The sequence below is a fragment of the Cetorhinus maximus genome, chromosome 1, assembly GCF_964194155.1.
Source record: "Cetorhinus maximus chromosome 1, sCetMax3.hap1.1, whole genome shotgun sequence".
NCBI lineage: Eukaryota > Metazoa > Chordata > Chondrichthyes > Lamniformes > Cetorhinidae > Cetorhinus > Cetorhinus maximus.
In genome coordinates, this window is record NC_135879.1 from 9,294,767 (window position 1) to 9,311,941 (window position 17,175).

General features: G+C 44.6%; 1 protein-coding gene across 1 annotated transcript in view; it reads right to left on the reverse strand.

Moving 5' to 3' along the window:
* Nucleotides 1-17,175, reverse strand: part of ccser1 (coiled-coil serine-rich protein 1) — a 1,189,706-nt gene that overhangs the window by 910,392 nt on the left and 262,139 nt on the right. The window contains exon 4 of the mRNA XM_078570902.1: nucleotides 13,484-13,598. Within this exon, the coding sequence (XP_078427028.1) occupies nucleotides 13,484-13,598 (115 nt within the window). The remainder of the gene's footprint in view (nucleotides 1-13,483; nucleotides 13,599-17,175) is intronic.

The window sequence follows — 17,175 nt, forward strand, 5'->3', positions numbered from 1 at the left end:
GTACCTTATCGAACACCTTTTAGAAATCCAAATATACTGTGTCTACTGGTTCCCCTTTATCTATCCTGCTTGTTACCTCCTCAAGGAGTTCTAATAAATTTGTCAGGCATGTTTTCCCCTTCATGAAGCTAAGCTAACTCTGTTTGATTATATTATGTATTTCTAAATGCTCTGCATTACATCCTTTATAATAGACTCTAACATTTTCCCAATGACAGATTTTAAGCTAACCTATAGTTACCTGTTTTTTGTCTCCCTCTCTTTTTGAATAAGGGTTTTACATTGGCAGTTTTCCAATCCTCTGGTACTTTTCCAGGATCTAAGAATTCTTGGAAGATTACTATCAGTGCATCCACTATCTGTGTAGCTACTTCCTTTCATATCCTAGGATGCAACCCATCAGGTCCAGGGGACTTATCGGCCTTTAGCCCCATTAGTTTCCCCAGTACTTTTTCTCTAGTGATAGTTATTGCATTTATTTCCTACCCCCCTTTGCCCCTTGAATATTTAGTATTTTTGGAATGCTCTTAGTGTCTTCTACTGTGAAGACTGAAGCAAAGTAGTTATTCAATTCCTCTCCCATTTCCTGGCTCCCCATTATTGTTTCCCCAGCCTCATTCTCTAAAGGGTCTATGTTCACTTTGGCCTCTCTCTTCTTTTTTATATATTTAACGAAGCTCTTACTGTCTATTTTTATATTACTTGCTAGTTTACCCTCAAGGTTCATTTTCTCCCTCTTCATTATTTTTTTGGTCATCTTTTGTTGGTTTTTAAAACTTTCCCAATCCTCTGGCTTACCACTAATCTTTGCCACATTGTATGTTTTTTTCTTTCAATTTGATATTATCCTTAACATCCTTGGTTAACCATTGTTGGTTTATCCCCTTCCTAGAATCCTTCTTCCTCATTGGGATATATCTTTGTTGTGAGTCATGAACTATTTTCTTAAATGTCTGCCATTGTTCATCGACCGTCTTTTCTGCTCAACTCCTTTCCCAGTCCACTCCAGCCAACTCTGCCCTCATTCCTTTGTAATTGACTTTATTTAAGTTTAGTACAGTTGCTTCCGACCCAAATTTCTCACACTCAAACTGAATGCTAAATTCTACCATGTTATGGTCACTGTTTCCTAGGGGATCTTTTACTCTGAGATCATTTATTAAACCTGCCTCATTACACATTGCCAGGTACAAAATAGCATCTCAATCCGCGCCTTTTATCCGCTCACCTCTAGCTCAAAATATACTATTTTGAGCTTCAGGGATAGAATAAACCTTAATTATTTACCAGATACTCACCAATTAACCACCTTCATCTCCTGTAGCACAGCTAGAATCAATTCCTGGAGGCTGAAAAGGTTTAGGCACAAACAGCCAAACACAGTAAGGCAACTGAACAACAGTTGCAATAAAGAAAGGATTGCATTTAAATAGTGCTTTTCATTACCATTGAACATCTTAAAGTGCATTACAGCAAAGGAAGTATTTTTGAAGTGTAATCATTTCTGCAAAGTAGGAAAGAAACAGCCAATCTGCAAACAGTAGCATGATAATGACCGGATAATATGTTTGTGTGGCATTAAATGCAAGATAAATATTGGCCAGGGCACTAGGATAACTCCTTCTGTGAAATAGTGCCACAGACATCCCTGTGGAGGGGGCATGCCTACAACCATCTTCTCAAGGATAACCATGGGCAATAAATGCCAGCCTTGCTCATTATGCCCATATCCCGTGAATAAATGCAACATGAAGGCTCCCTGATCATCATTTTTCTCACAACCAACACCACCTTTTTTTAAAAAATTCATTAATGGGATGTGGGCACCACTGGCTCAGCCAGCATTTGTTACCCATCCCTAATTGCCCTTGATCAGAGGGCATTTAATAGTCAACCACATTGCTTTAAACTTAAAACATGTTATTTGATCATTTCTGTCATTTTCTACACCCAAACTGGCTGCTACATATCCTTCCATCAGAACAGCAATTACATTTAAAAAAAATAATTCATTGGCTGCACAGTGTTTTGGGACATCCTGAAGATGCAATAAGGCATCTTAATGGTGAGCTGTTTCTCTATTAGTTGGTGTACCAGTAAGGATCACAAACCTAACACCCAAGGGTCCTTACACTTCTGCAATCCTGTACTCTGTTGATGTGGGTTGTGTTATTAATTAGTTTGAAAAATGCACTAACCCATTTTTATGTTCAGCTTGGTCCAATTTTGTCACAGCCCTTTTGTAGACAAGCTGACTGTTCAATGTTTAAAGAGATGACAGATAGACATCGGATTCCCGTCTGCGGGTGTAATGCAACTTCAAAGAATAATTATTGCCCTGTCCCATTTTATCTTTTAAGAAAAGGCCATTGGACTTGGCTTTGAAGTTCTTGAATGTGAGAATATCACTCTCAAAAATTCATCTGCTGCACTGCATCTTGACTCTATCCCACTCCAGGACTTGGGCACAAGAATCAAGGATGACACTGCAGTGCAGTACTAAGGGAGTACTGAATGGTCATAGGTGCTGCCTTTCAGATGAGGCGTTAAATGAAGCTCCAACTACCTGCTTGCAGGGGTCAATGTGAAAGATCCCATGGCATTATTTTGAAGAAGAGGAGAGGTATTCCCAGTCTCCTCAGCTACATGGATTCCTCAATCAACATCACAAAAGCAGATTACCTGGTCATAATCACATTGCTGTTTGTGGAGTTTGCTGTGTGAAAATTGGCTGCTGCATTTCCTACATTACAACAGTGACAGCACTTCAAGAAAAGTGATTCATTGGCTGTAAAGCATTTTGGGACATCAGGTGTGATAAAAGCACTATATAACTTCAAGTCTTTCTTTATTAATATAGAATAATTGATAAAAGTGCAGTTACTTCCAAAACTACTGAACTTATACTACAGAATGCAGAATTAGATTCTCTGCACTAAAACAACTCACTTATAATTGATTTGTTTTGAAGGACTACAAAGTTAAAACAGGGTTACATAAGAACATAAGAAAAAGCAGCAGGGGTAGGCTGTCCCTCGAGCATGCATCGCCATTCAATAAGATCATGGCTGATCTGATTGTGGTCTTAACTCCACTTTCCTGCTGTCCCCTTGACTCCCTTGTCAATCAAAAATCTGTCTAACTCAGCCTTGAATATTTTTTAATACCTAGCCTCCACTGGAAGAGAATTCTGAACACTAACAACCCTCAGAGAAGAAATTCCTCCTCATCACCATCTTAAATTGGAGACCCCTTATTTTGAAAGTGTAGGTCAGGTTCTAGATTCCCCACGGGGGGAAACATCCCATCAGCATCGACCCCGCCAAGCCCCCTCAGAATCTTAATGTCTCAATAAGATCACCTCTCATTCTTCCAAACTGCAATCCAACCTGCTTAACCTTTCTCCAAAAGACAGACCCCCACATCGCAGGAATCAGCCAAGTGAACCTTGTAGTGTTTCCAATGCAAGTAGGTCCTTCCTTAAATAAGGTCACCAAAATTGTACAGACTACACTAAGGATGGTCTCACCAATACCAGGTACAATTGTATCAAGGCTTCCCTACTTTTATGCTCATCTCCCTTGCAGTAAAGACTAAGGGTGTAATTTTCGGCTCCGGACACTAAGTGGAGTGATTCCCATCGGCCGCAATGGTGGGCTTCCACACCAGATCATCTGCTTTTCAGCTCATTATATATGCATGAACAGGAAGCATGTCGTATCCCCGAGTGGGACAGGCTGCAATGCGCCCACCCTACCATGACCTCACTGGATCATCTTCCCTGGCACCACATTTAAACAGCACCTGCGCACATCATTCACTCTCTGCAGGCCAGGTCAGGTGCATGAGTGAAGGCAAAGAATGAGTGCACCCAAATTCAGTGACAGAGCTCTTCTGGGCACCATGGAAGAAAGCCAGGCATCTTCTACCCCCGTGATGAGAGAAGGAGGTCCACCAACCACACCATTCTGGCAAGGGAGGAGATGGCCACCGCAGTCAGTGCCAACTCTGTACACAGGAGATCTGCCATCCAGGAAAAGGATGAATAATCTCATCCGTTCCACCAGGGTACGTGAACCTTCTCCTCGCTCTCAGCTCACATTCCCTCAAGCCCATCAGGATGACAGGGTGACAGTCCACAGGGATCACACACACGACCAGCACAAGGGACATTGCCACTGACTCTCTCACACATACCTTGACACCTTCATCTCCTCTCACGTCCTGTGTAGCTCGTGTCCTCAGCCCTTATGGAGGTCCACTCAGCAGCCACATAAGGCAGGCATCCATTTCATCGGCCTCAGCATCCGTCCTGCTCATCTGTCCATCTGTCCTTATGCAGGACAAGCTCGTCCGAAACAAGAAGGGAGAGATCCATGAGTGACAGGGGGATGCCTGAACTCAGGACCCTCACAGAGAGAGCTGGCCAGGGCAAACCAGGGCTGTGTGTGCGCCAGTGACTGACATCTTCCAACAAGTGAGGACCCAGCACCAGCTCAACGCTCACCTAATAATACTGTGAATGTTTCATAATGTTGTTGACTATGCAGCCAATCATTAGTGATCTGTTCTCTCTTTGACAGGGAACAGTGAGAAACACAGAGGAAAAGTGGCATCAGCTCCAGTCCCCACACCACCTCAGATGAAGATTCTGAGGACACACTAGATGAAGACCCATCACACCATTCACCCGCACCCTCCACCAGCGCAGAAACAAACACCTTGGAGGGACCAAGTCCTTAAGCAGGCTCAGGATCACAATCTGGTGAGCACAGCACAGATTCTGGTCCACAGCAGGCGGAGTTAGGAACATCCAATGTCTCTGGCACTCGGAGGACCGCTACAGGGCATAATTCTGCTCAGTCCCAGTCAGATGATGAGCTGCTGGACTCCGCCCTAACACAGATGTTGGAGCTGCAATGACAGAGACAGGAATATCAGGCAAGCTTGTCAGGTGCGGTCAACAAATTGTAACAGACGATGGAGATGTCTGTCCGCATTCAGTCTGATATCATCGCGCTGACATGCCAGCACACCGAGGTCAACACTGGTAGGATGTTGACTGCCATGGAGACCTTGGTCCAGGACATAGTGGCTGCAATGCTCCAGGAGTTGCACTCCATCGCTGTAGGCATAGGTGGCATCCATCAGTGGCTAAGCGAGAGGGGGACAGAGCACCTCAACCTCACTCCAGGTGCCCCTCCTCCTCCACAAATCAGCCAGGGGCCCACGAGAAAGGACAGGCACCGTCATCAGATGGTTTTACACAACATCGAGCTGAGGCACATGATGGTGCATCTGTGAGAAGGCGGTGGGGGGCATAGAAACATGTCAAACTTGATTGACCATGAAACATATCATCACACAGAAGAGACAGACACACCAGGAGAAGTGGAACGGGTATCAAGAGGGACTAGGACCAGCAGCTGGACACCCTGGGAACATCCATCCATGTGATTCCGACAGTGTCCAGCTGACCTACATTCCCCTCTGCCCGTGACCCCATCAGCTGCAGCTCCGCAGGCTGAGGAGGGCGCACCTGCCCCACAACAGATGACCCAACGCAGGCTGGGGCCCTCCAAGGCTCGGCCCTCCAAAGGACGCCCGCCAAAGTCATCTCAGGCAACAGGACAGTACGCAGGCTGCCTCCAGCTCGGCTGTGGATGTTGGGGATGCACCAAGATATAGTGGCAGGGTGCACAAGATTAAGAAATCCTAGGACAAAGGTTGCATGGGTGTTCACAATCTGCATATCATTTCCCCAAATGTAAATAGATTTCACTCGTTCCACTTCTCCTGGTGTATCTGTCTCTTCTGTGTGATGAAATATTTCATGGTCAATCAAGTTTGACACATTTCCATGCACTCCCCCACCCCCACCGCCTTCTCACAGATGCACCATTATGCACCTCAGCTCAATGTTGTGTAAAACCACCTCATGATAGTCTCTGTCCGTTCTCTGCTCAATGCCGCCATCAATGAAGCGTATGCCTCAAAGAAATGTGTGGTTGCCCAAGGCATCCCTGAGACCTGCTTTAGAGGTTAATGCGATCTTCAGTCATGACGGTGTAAGACGGAGGTTCATGTAGTCCCCCCGATGCTTCCGCATTGTCGACTAGTCAGATGATGAAATGTAAAGGTGCATGGAGATGGGCCACCTTTCATTGACTTCCATGTACTGTTCGCCAGCCTTGAGTGTTGTCTATGAGCCCAAATTCTGCACTCGTGCGCACTCATGTCTCCCTGCAGTGTTCTCTAATGTCCTGGTGGAAATGTCAACAGCAGTCCAATGTTAGAGCCCACCTCACCCCCTCCATGTTTCTGAGCCAAGAACACTGCCAACACCTTTCTGTCCTGACGTTTCCTGTTACACGTTCAAACATTTGCGACCTAGCAGTTATGTGCATTTCCCCCACAGGACCACTGTGGTCATGGGAGGATGTAGTATAAGGCCACAAGTTCTGGCTAGCGTCTCCTGACATGGAGCTCCCAGATGCTCAATCCGAATGATTATGTGGAACTAACAATGGCATCATTGTAGCAGGTTTCCATGTACATATGTCAGGCTACAGGGATGAAAATGTACAGCGGTGAAATGGACTAAGAGCAAGGATAGACAGCAGCTGTTGTGTGCTCTTTATTATGTATAATTTGAGACCTTGAAGACTACATGATGTGCCTGTCTCTTCAGAAGCACACAGGCCAGAACTGGTCAATCGGGGAAAATTGGACAGTTGAGACAGAGGCATGTTCCAGAGTGGTACATGGGTATCAGAATATGATGCTCATGAAGTGTTTGAGGTCACTTGAAAGGTGAGGTGAACTGCAGCCCCACATCCTTCAAGGAGACTGACGGATGAGGGTGTCCTGAGGATGTTTGAGATGATGAGGACTGAGTATGATGAGGAGTCATCCACACTTGTCTTGCCTGATCGCCTGGCTGAGCCCAAAAACTGCATTATGCTATCACAATCGAACTCCCACATGAAGGCGATGTGCGCTAAGTGGAGATGGACCTCCTTGAGTCGCCTTGTCATAATGCTGGCATACTGCCACGACTGTACTGAGGATTGCAGTGCTGCTCCTTCCACTCGTAGGCAGCTGTAGCCAGTGGAACATTGGAAAAATGCTACAAAGGACTGCACCATCTAAGGTGTGCTCACTAAACATCCTGTTGTGGATATGACCACATTACAGAAAGGCCACATGCTCCAAAGGCTGCCTGACCTTCCCAGGGTGGGACATCATGACGCAAGAGTTCAAATACTTGTTCAGAAATGGAAGTGCATTGTTGGAATGAGGAGGACAGCAATAAAGGTGGTGAGGTGGACCCAGCACCGAGGACACCAGTCAAAGAGGATCATCATAGCTCATTGTCATCAGCCTCCTAGAACTTGGTGGCTATTAGCATTGCATGTGCCTGCATCATCTGGCCACTACAATGGCCTCTTCCCCTTCTCCCTCAGCTTCCTCAGCCTCAGCCCTCTCAACATCCTCATCATTGGAGGACACGTGCAGCTCCTCCATCTTGGTGTCTAGCAAGACATCCCCTCCTTTGCAGCGCCAGGTTTTGTAGGGCATAGCAAGACACAATGATGCGCAAGGCCTTCTGGGAAGCGTACTGGAGAAGGTTGCCTGACCTATCCAAACATTGGAATCGCATCTTCAAGAAGCCAACGGTCTGTCCTTATCAATGAGCATGTTGAGTAATGAGCAGCGCTATACTTTCCTCACAGGCACTTTCAGGCCACCGGACAGGTGTCAGTCACAACTTTAGCAGGTTACTTTTGTCCCCGAGGAGCCAACCCTGGGTATGCTGAGGTCCCTCGAAGATCTGCGATTGACTCAAGATGTACGAGTTGTGGCAACTCCCTTGGCATCTGGCGGATACCTGCATTGTGTTTCTGGTGGTTGCAGACCAGCTGCACATTGAGAGAATGGAACCGTTTTCTGCTGATGAATTGGACTGGCTGTTGCCAGGGAGCTCGTAAAGCCACATGAGTGCAGTGGACGGCACCCTGCACCTGTGGGAATCTGGAAGTAGCAGCAAAGCCCAGTGCTCTCACAGCCTGGCTAGCCTCATCTCGAGAGAACTTCAAGTAATTGCGTGCCATAGGGCATCCATCACCTCCCACATGTACTTGTGTGTAGAAGCTTTAAGAGACCCTGCACAGGTCCCCAGTGAAGCCCCAGAAGGAGCTAATCACAAACAAGTTCAGAGCGGCGGTGACTTTGAGAGTCACTGGCAATGGATGGCCTCCCAGTCCCTGCGGCATCAACTCCTCCTGCAGATGTGAGCCATCAGATCCCTAAACATGCGGAGGCATTGAAGGCACAGTCTCTCGCTCATCTTGAGATATAAGAAGCATCTTCTGTGGACTCTTGGTCTGGCCAGACGCCTATGCTCAATGGCTCTGTGAGTCTCAGCTTCTGGGATCTGAAGGGGCCCCAATGCCACTTGCTCATCAGAGTGAGCCTCTTCCCTTTGCCCAGCATGGCGCTGACATGCCCTTCTACTCCACCTTTGCTGTTGCCTGTATGCCAGGATGAATGCCACGTTAGCTGGTACATCCAGCTTTCCCTCGTAAGAGTCTCTGCAGGAACACTGGACAGAGACATGAGTGAGCATTAGCCTCCAAAGGTGAGCTTCCTGTCGCTGACAAGGGAGTGACTGTGGCACCAATGGGTTACTTCAATTCCAGCCACTACATCCCCACTCAGTCTCCTGGCAGCTCTATTACAGCCTTCAGGGTCACCTGAAACGCTACCACCACCCCACCAACCCATACCAACAAACGCAACTGCAAATACAGTGCTTTGGACAAGCACCTGGATCTACAAGAGTTCTGTCAGGCACTGAAAGCCTCAGGCAGGGTACTCTGAGACTGCATCCTTTGGTTTACACAGCATCCAAAATGACCAGTGAGGGAATAAGAGTCATTTAGGAGGTTGGGGAGTTCCCATCTCAAAACCTGCCAGCTCCAAGGTTGAGGTGTTTTGGTCAGTAGGCATCTACATTTTGTCCTTTTGCCCCCTTGTCCACTGGTGCCTTCTTAAAATCGGGATTTGCCAAGAGTGAGACAAAGGGTTTTGGCAAGGGGGTCGTTTAAAGGCTCAATTATAAATTACTCTTGCATGACAGTGCTGTAACAGTTAAGGCTCTGGATTCCCTCAGTTGGGTTTGAAACGGCCTTAACATGCCTCAGCTGTGCCTCTGAAAGTTACAATGGTCGATAAGAAGAAACCAGCTCCCAAGAAGGGAGGCAAGAAAGCCTTAAAGAAACCGGTAGCAAAGGGCGGCAAGAAGCGGCGAAAGTCGAGGAAGGAGAGTTACGCCATCTACATCTACAAAGTGATGAAGCAGGTTCATCCCGACACCGGCATCTCCTCCAAGGCCATGAGCATCATGAACTCGCTCGTGAGCGATATTTTCGAGTGCATCGCAGGTGAGGCTTCCCGCCTGGCCCATTACAACAAGCGCAGCACCATCAGCTCTCGGGAGATCCAGACCGCTGTGCGCCTGTTGCTGCCCGGGAAACTGGCCAAGCACGCCGTGTCGGAAGGGACAAAGGCGATGACCAAGTACACCAGCTCCAAGTAAAACCCCAGAACTGACTCAAAAACACATTCAAATCGGCCCACAAGTGCAGGGGTTGACTCCTCCCACCAGCCCCAAGCGCCCTGCTCTGCAATTTTTTTCATGCATTCTTTTTCAACTGCGCCTTAGGTTCAGTTTGGAAAATGGTGGTGCTGAGGTTCTACTTGCAGACTAGCTTCAACCCCTCCCTGTAATTGTGGAAATCCCTCCCATCATCCTGGAGGAGCATCATTCTTAGGTTTCCCTCCCTCCAATTACTCTCCTTCCTTCCCCTCTAATCCTTGATCCCATAGTCATAGTTGTGGATATCCTTGTCCTACCCCTGAACTCTTTGATGTTGATGTGCCTATGCCCCACGTTGATTGATCCCTCCCCATCTTGAGGCCTACTGCACTGTCACATACAGAGACCACCCCATCCCCCCGACCATGAGACCTATCACCCCCACCCCCACATTACCTCTTTCCCATCTACAGGCTGCAGATGCCTTCCCTGAATGTAACTATGCCATGTGCGGCCCAGTATGAAGTCAGAAACCCACAGGACCAACGTGCGTGAGAGGGGGGATCACAATGCCCTGCACACACAATGCTGGACACGACTGACAAAGGACTGACAGGCCCTTCCCCCTTCTTGGACTGGGGCAAGGACAATCTTTCCAAGCTCAGCTTCCTAAATTGTGTGTGTTGCCACAGAGTTGTCTTTCCATTCTGACCCCGAGAACGTTCCCCCAACTCCCCTCAACCAGCAACCCCCCACAGTCATGTTTCTGTGTGCACCTTTCCCCAGTCGTCCTCCCCACCCCGAGAGTCAAGCTTTTGTCCTCCAGCCCCTTCCACCCTCCCCCTGCCTTATCACTGGTCTGGAATGGAGACCCTTGCCTCTGAAGCCTCCTTGAGTTACCGCTGGTCTTGCCTGCACAGCCTGGCACAGAGTCGGAGCAAGCGGAGACACGAGTAAATTGCAGCTCGCCAGGTGAACGTCACTTATATCCCATCATGAATCACGTTGGTCTGATTAGACGCTGGCGTGAGCTTCTGACTGTGAGTGCGGGTGTGACTCTGGCAAGTTAACTTCATAATGAACATTCATGATATTCAAATCATGCAAATACCATTCCCAACAAGGCTCGGTGGGACAGCCGAGCCACCATTCAAGTCGGGAGCGGACAATTGCTTTTACGCTTGCATAAAACAGACTTTTCACCTTCCTCCGTATTTTCCAGACCCTCCAGCCATTATACCCACCGCTGGCACGACTGGAAAATCCCATCCTAACATTCCATTTGCCTTCCTCAATTCTTGCTGTATCTGCGCACTGACTTTTTTGTGATCCATGTACAAGGGCATTAAGCTTCCTCTGTAGTGTAGCATTCTGCAGTCTCTCACTGTTTAAATAATATTCTGCTTTTCTATTCTTTGTGCCAAAGTGGACAACCTCACATTTTCCCACATTACACTCCATCTGCCAGTTTTTTCCCCACTCACTTAACCTATCTATATCCCTTTGCAGACCCTTTGTATCCTCCTCACAACTTTTTAAAAATTCTTTCGTGGGATTTGGTGTCACTGGAAAGGCCAGCATTTGTTGCCCATTCCTAATTGTCCTTGAACTAACCTTGCTAGGTCACTTCAGAGGACAGTTAAGAGTCAACTACATTGCTGTGGGTCTGGAGTCACTTGTAGGCCAGACCAGGTAAGGATGGCAGATTTCCCTAAAGGACATTAGTGAACCAGATGGGTTTTTACAACAATCGATGATAGTAAAGTTTCATGGTCACCATTACTGAGGTTAGCTTTCAATTCCAGATTTATTAATTGAATTTAAATTCCACCAGCTGCCTTGGTGGGATTTGAACACATGTCCCCAGGGCATTAGCCTGGGTCTCTGGATTACTCGTCCAGCGACATTACCACTACACCACTGTAGAATATACATGTTTTAACACCATAAATATTGCCTCGATCAAATCATTTTGTTTTACCAGATTTTAGCTGCTAAATCTAATGATGCGGTAGCGTGCCTTATTGCTAACCTCATTATATTCCTTTATTTTTGCCTTAAGTGCTGTTTCCACTTGGTAGCCTTTAGTCCACAGTATGTGCCAAGCAACGGGAAAATTAAACAAGGGGTGTAAGTCAATTAGATGCAGACCATGTTTAATGTGAACTCGACTTTACAAGAACGGAATAAACTCTACAATGGAACCACACAAAATATACTCGCTTAGTTCTTTCGAAAGCCTTTCCAAGCCAATAAAAGGAGACTATGGTCAAATGACTCTGTTTGGATTGCATTTCTTTGTTGCTATCTAGTGGAAAGACTCAAATAATGTGAAAGAGAACACCAGATATTTTCAGTAGCTATTAAGCGCTTGACAGATTTTCAGCTTCCATAACAGTTCCACAAAATTCAAATGATTTCAAATGTTGTAATTAATTTTTAATTGATTTCATTGGGGCATTAAACTAATACTTGTGTTTGGATCTATGCCAGTTTAAATTAGCTGCGGGGTATTACACAGTCAGCAAGTTAGGATAGTGATTTTCGCATTGACTTTTTAATCTTTGGAGTTCTGTAACATCGGAAGACGGAGGTCAGGTAAATGAAATATGCAAATGAGAATCAACATTCCGTGCCAACATTAAACCAATTTCAATTTAAACTCTCAGAGATTCACCATGCATCACACTCACAAGGTGCCAGAAGATATACAGCAAATAGATTGCATCCTGCTTCTGTCAGAATTCATCAAAAATTAAACAAAGACAAATTTAAAATCTACTTAAGCTCCCTTCAGGGCATCAGAGTTGAGAACAGATGATGATATGTTCTGAAATAATTTAAAATCTGTACTTACTGTCGTACCCCCCTATGTAATTAATAACTATGACTTGATTTGAAAGTCAAAGTCCCACAAATCAGAAGGGCTACAAGACCTAAAAACAAAGAGTCCTACCATGAGGGTTTTTGTTATTTATAGTTAAGGTTTAGCATACACGAGATTGTACAAACCCACATTGCAACACCTGACGGACCTCAGATGATAGAACAAACAAGGTTTGAATGGGATAATGATGACTCAAACGCATAAGAGATGTTAATTGCCCTTTTTGACAGGAGGGTGGGGAGGTGGGAGCAGGGAAAACAACAGACAAATGAGCAGTTTTGCCACAGAGAAAAATGGAGCCAAAACTTAGTGCCAGTCAACGAGAATGACTCTTGTGTGTCATTTGGTGATGGAAGTTTGAGAGAAGACCTTCTGCCCCCTCAGCTCCTTACCCCAAATGAGAAATGGTATGGATAATGAAAGAAAATAAGGGAAGGAAATAAGAAATGATGCTGGGTCATTCAGCACTGCTGAATTTGAGAAATTATTTTTCCATCGCTCTAGTGAGCTAGCATGATTGAGGTGGAAGAATCTTTTAAATGGGTGAAGAAAATACAAGGGGATAGAAATGAAACTGATTAGAATCAAGAGAATTATTTTATATCAAACGCCTTCCACTAACTCCTCCCACCGGTGATTTATCAGCACCATTTATGTATGTCTACAGTGATTAAATAGGTCAGTGTATATATGTGCGAGAAGGCAGCTATCTTAAGGACTTCAGGTGTAGCCTTAATAGATGAACAGTCACTTAGAAGGTACTGTTTGCCATATCAGCATATAACCACTTATACTGAAACAGTTTATATTTAGAGTAAGCTTTAACAAGGTCTGCACAATATTTCCTTGCTTGCTATTTCAATGAAGGCATTAGCCTGTTTGTTTAAATGGGTTAAATGTCTGCTAAAATACCAGGAAGGACAATGTGATACAAATGGATTAAATGTTGGGATGCTACGGCGAAGCAAGTTAGAACTTTGGTAAGTAGAACTTACCAAAATGTTTGGTGGCAGCATTGTCACACTGATGACGCTGATCTTCCAAGAACTCCAAGTCCAGCATCAAATCATCTTCATCCAGGTCACAGGATCCCAATCTGTTTAGAACATCCTGAATCCGAGAGGGAGGGAAAAGGAAACAGAGCCATTAAAATATTACTCAAACGATCCTGCGAAAAATGTCTTTATTGGCATTTGCATGACAGCATGAAGGATTAAAAGTTTAAAAGTTCAAAAAGAATTTTAGATTGGTCTGTTCATATGCGAGAGAGATGGGCACCATTCTCTTGTTTAAAATCCATATTGTACAGACAGAAACTCAAAGGCCCAGTATATTTTGTTCACAATCATCCTTTGGATGAACTGCTAACCTGGGTCTCTGTTTGATCTTGGAGACTAACATGGCGCTTATCAAAGATTTAAGCTCTCGTGGCCTGTCCTGACCAATGTTTATCCCAAAGCCAACACCCCCCAGTATCTAGGCATTTATCTCTGTCACGAAAGTGTAATAATTCTCACAATATTATTGTGATTTATTGTTAAAGTAGGTGCATCGTGGGGTTTAGAGTGTGAGTGTGAGTGTGTGTGTGTGTGAGAGAGAGAGAGAGAGATTTAATTGAATTGGAGACAGCTGGTCTGGAGGCTTTGACTCATCAAAAGAAGCTGGGTTTGAAATGCTAGATAGGTAAATTTGGCTGAAGTTTTAGAATGTGAGGTGAGGAGAATTTGCATTTTTTGATAAATCAGGGTAGTTTGAATTTCAAAGGGACGGTAGGGTGTTACACCCAGACACAGAAACTAGGCCAAAGCCCAAAGGCTACTGACAATATTAGCACCATGAATAGATTTATATTATGAGGGAAGTAAAGTTCCAAAGATATATGGGAACAATGGAATTTGCATTAAAAGGGATATAAAGGAGATTGAAGCTGTGTGTCAGGGAAGGCATTGTAAGGTCTACCAGAAGTGTGAAAAGCCTCCAGTAGTCGTGCATCAAGCCTGCTGTCTACAGAAACCAAAGCCGGGAAAAGCCACTTTGAATTCTACTGTCCAGGGTAGTGTGTTAACCAGCTGGAATCTATTTAAAATCTATTTTTTGTTTACTGTTGCCTTAGTTGGGGGTGTAACTGGAAGCCAGATTAATTAGGGGTTTTAGGAGTTATTATAGTAATAATTTGTAGACCTAGGTATGTGCTTGAAATCTTTTCTTAATAAATGTTTAATTTAGTTTTCTAAAAAAAATCAAGAGTCTTGATGGACTCATTACTACTGGGTTCAGGGTACGCATTTCGAAATAAAATATAAATTGCAAAATTGTTGTGACCATGTGATCAAGTTACCCTCGTGGATTTGATCCAACTGGCACACATCACCTGCCGTGTCATAACAATCTCATTGTTGTTTGTGAGACCTAGCTCTGCATACATTGGCGACTATATTTCCCAATATTACAACAGTGAGTGCACCAAGGGCTTGATTTTCAAATGCCCTTGGGGTCGAGGTAGTTTGCGGGAGAGTTTGGAAATAGTCCTTCCAAATATCATGTCAGTCTTCCAACTCCTCCAGAACGTGTTGCAATTCTCAAAGCAAGGGCTGGAAGGGGAACCTCTGATTAACATTAAGTTTGCTGAACGGCTTATTCTGCATGAGCCAGGAGGACATTTTCAAAATGGCGATTGGGAAAAGCAAATCATCTGATGCAGTTAAGGGCTCAGTTGTCAGGAGCAATGCGGGGAGCCATTATGTGGTGTGGTTGATGAATAAAAGTAATGTAAAAATAGGGCGATTCAAATTGGGCGGGTCAAGGACCTTCTGATTGACGCTTTGGCCAGTGTCTTTATTGTGACACTGTTGCCCTTTAGACCTGCCTGCCTGCTCCATTCTGCAGGCTCTGTCATGGCTGGAGATTCCTGCCTCCATGCAGTACCTGGCACCACTAATTAGGTACCGAGCCCACCTCTGGCCCAATTAGTGGCTTTCCATTTCAAAATAAGTGTGGATTCCCAACCCCGGATTGAAAATCAAGCCCTAAGTGTACTTCATTGGCTGTTGTTATAATCCCAACTGATGTTAATACTGGACAAGTCAGATCCTAGAGTGAAACCTGGCTTGGTAGATCCTAACTCCTTTTTTAGAAACTGTGGAGAAAAATTCCTAAACAAATTCTCAGGAGTCTGCTGATGAACTTTTAATACAAAGGGTAAAATATTTATTAAGCAAGATAAATAAACTATGTTGTACCAGACAAAAAGGTTGGAGAGATCTCAATACAAGAAGACACTTTAAATTCACACTATTCCTTTACCCCAGCAATGTCTTTACAGACGCATAAACCAGTAAATAGTTGCCCCTAGCTTGACATACAAAGGCTTCTCGCTTGGGACTGGCACGGTTACAAATGGTTTTCTACCTGTAAATTCCTGAGCATTCACTCAATGCTTTTCACCCAACTCATACGTCTTCCCAAGACATCCAAAAACTGCATTCTAAACCCAACCTTCCAGTAGTACCTCTGCTAAGCTGATCAATTTACTGAGTTCCATAAGTGACGACTCAGTCAACCACTGTCCAAATAGTCTTGTAATGTTTTCTTCTCAGAGAGCTGAAAATCCTTGATTCCACTCTCTGACACACACGGAACTCTCACTCCTGCCTTTTTCTCTGTGCCTGTGTCCCTGGACCACTGTCACTAGGCAACAGTAAAGATTTTTTTCTACTTTGTGTTTTCCGCCCCACAATCACTAACCCTTTAGTCCACCTCTTTAACTTCAGGGGTTGCAAAACCTCATTAAAAATGTACATATACAAAGAAACCCAAATTACCTGACCTTTTAGTCAGGAATCTATTCAGACTCTCAGGCACCAAGACTCACAAACAACCTAAATGAAACTGAAACAATTTTACCTTTCTTAACATGCAAACATATACATATACATACATTCAACTTAAAAATTATACACTGTTCCTAACACTGTGAAGAACTTAGGGATATCCTAAGGTTGATACCTATGCATTGATTAATGCTCAGTAACTGCCAGTATATTTTTTGCCAATTTTTCTTTAGCTATTTTCTCTCACTTAACACATAGTTATCTTTGAAAATCCTGATGCAGATAAGGATAAATATGGAATTACACAGAATTTACACATAAAACAAGCCATTTGGCCTAAGTTTATGTTGTTGTTTATGCTCCACGCAAGCTTCCTCCTGCCTCATTTCATCTTCTTATTAACTTATCCTTCTATTCCTTTCTCCATTAGCTTCCCCTTAAATGCATTTATACTATTGTCCTCAATGACTCCAAGCAGCAGCAAGTTCCACATTCTCACCACTCACTGGGTGAAGTTCCTCCTGAATTCCTTATTGGATTTATTAATGACTACCTTATATTTACGACCTCTAATTTTGATCTCCCAGGCAAGTGGAAACACTTTCATTATATCTGCACAATCAAGCCCCTTCAGAGTTTCAAAGACCTCGAGCAGTTCATTGTTTTTCAGGGGTACCTCCAGTTGTTCCACCAAAGTTATGATCAAAACAATCCTGCCACAACGGATGACTTGCATGCTGTGATGACCAGGCTACAAAAGTTGCATAGAGGCAAGTCTGGAGCACTCTGCAAATCAATCTCCAAGTCCTCCAAAACAACTGGTGGACAGCGCTCACTGGGAGGACACAGATGTATGC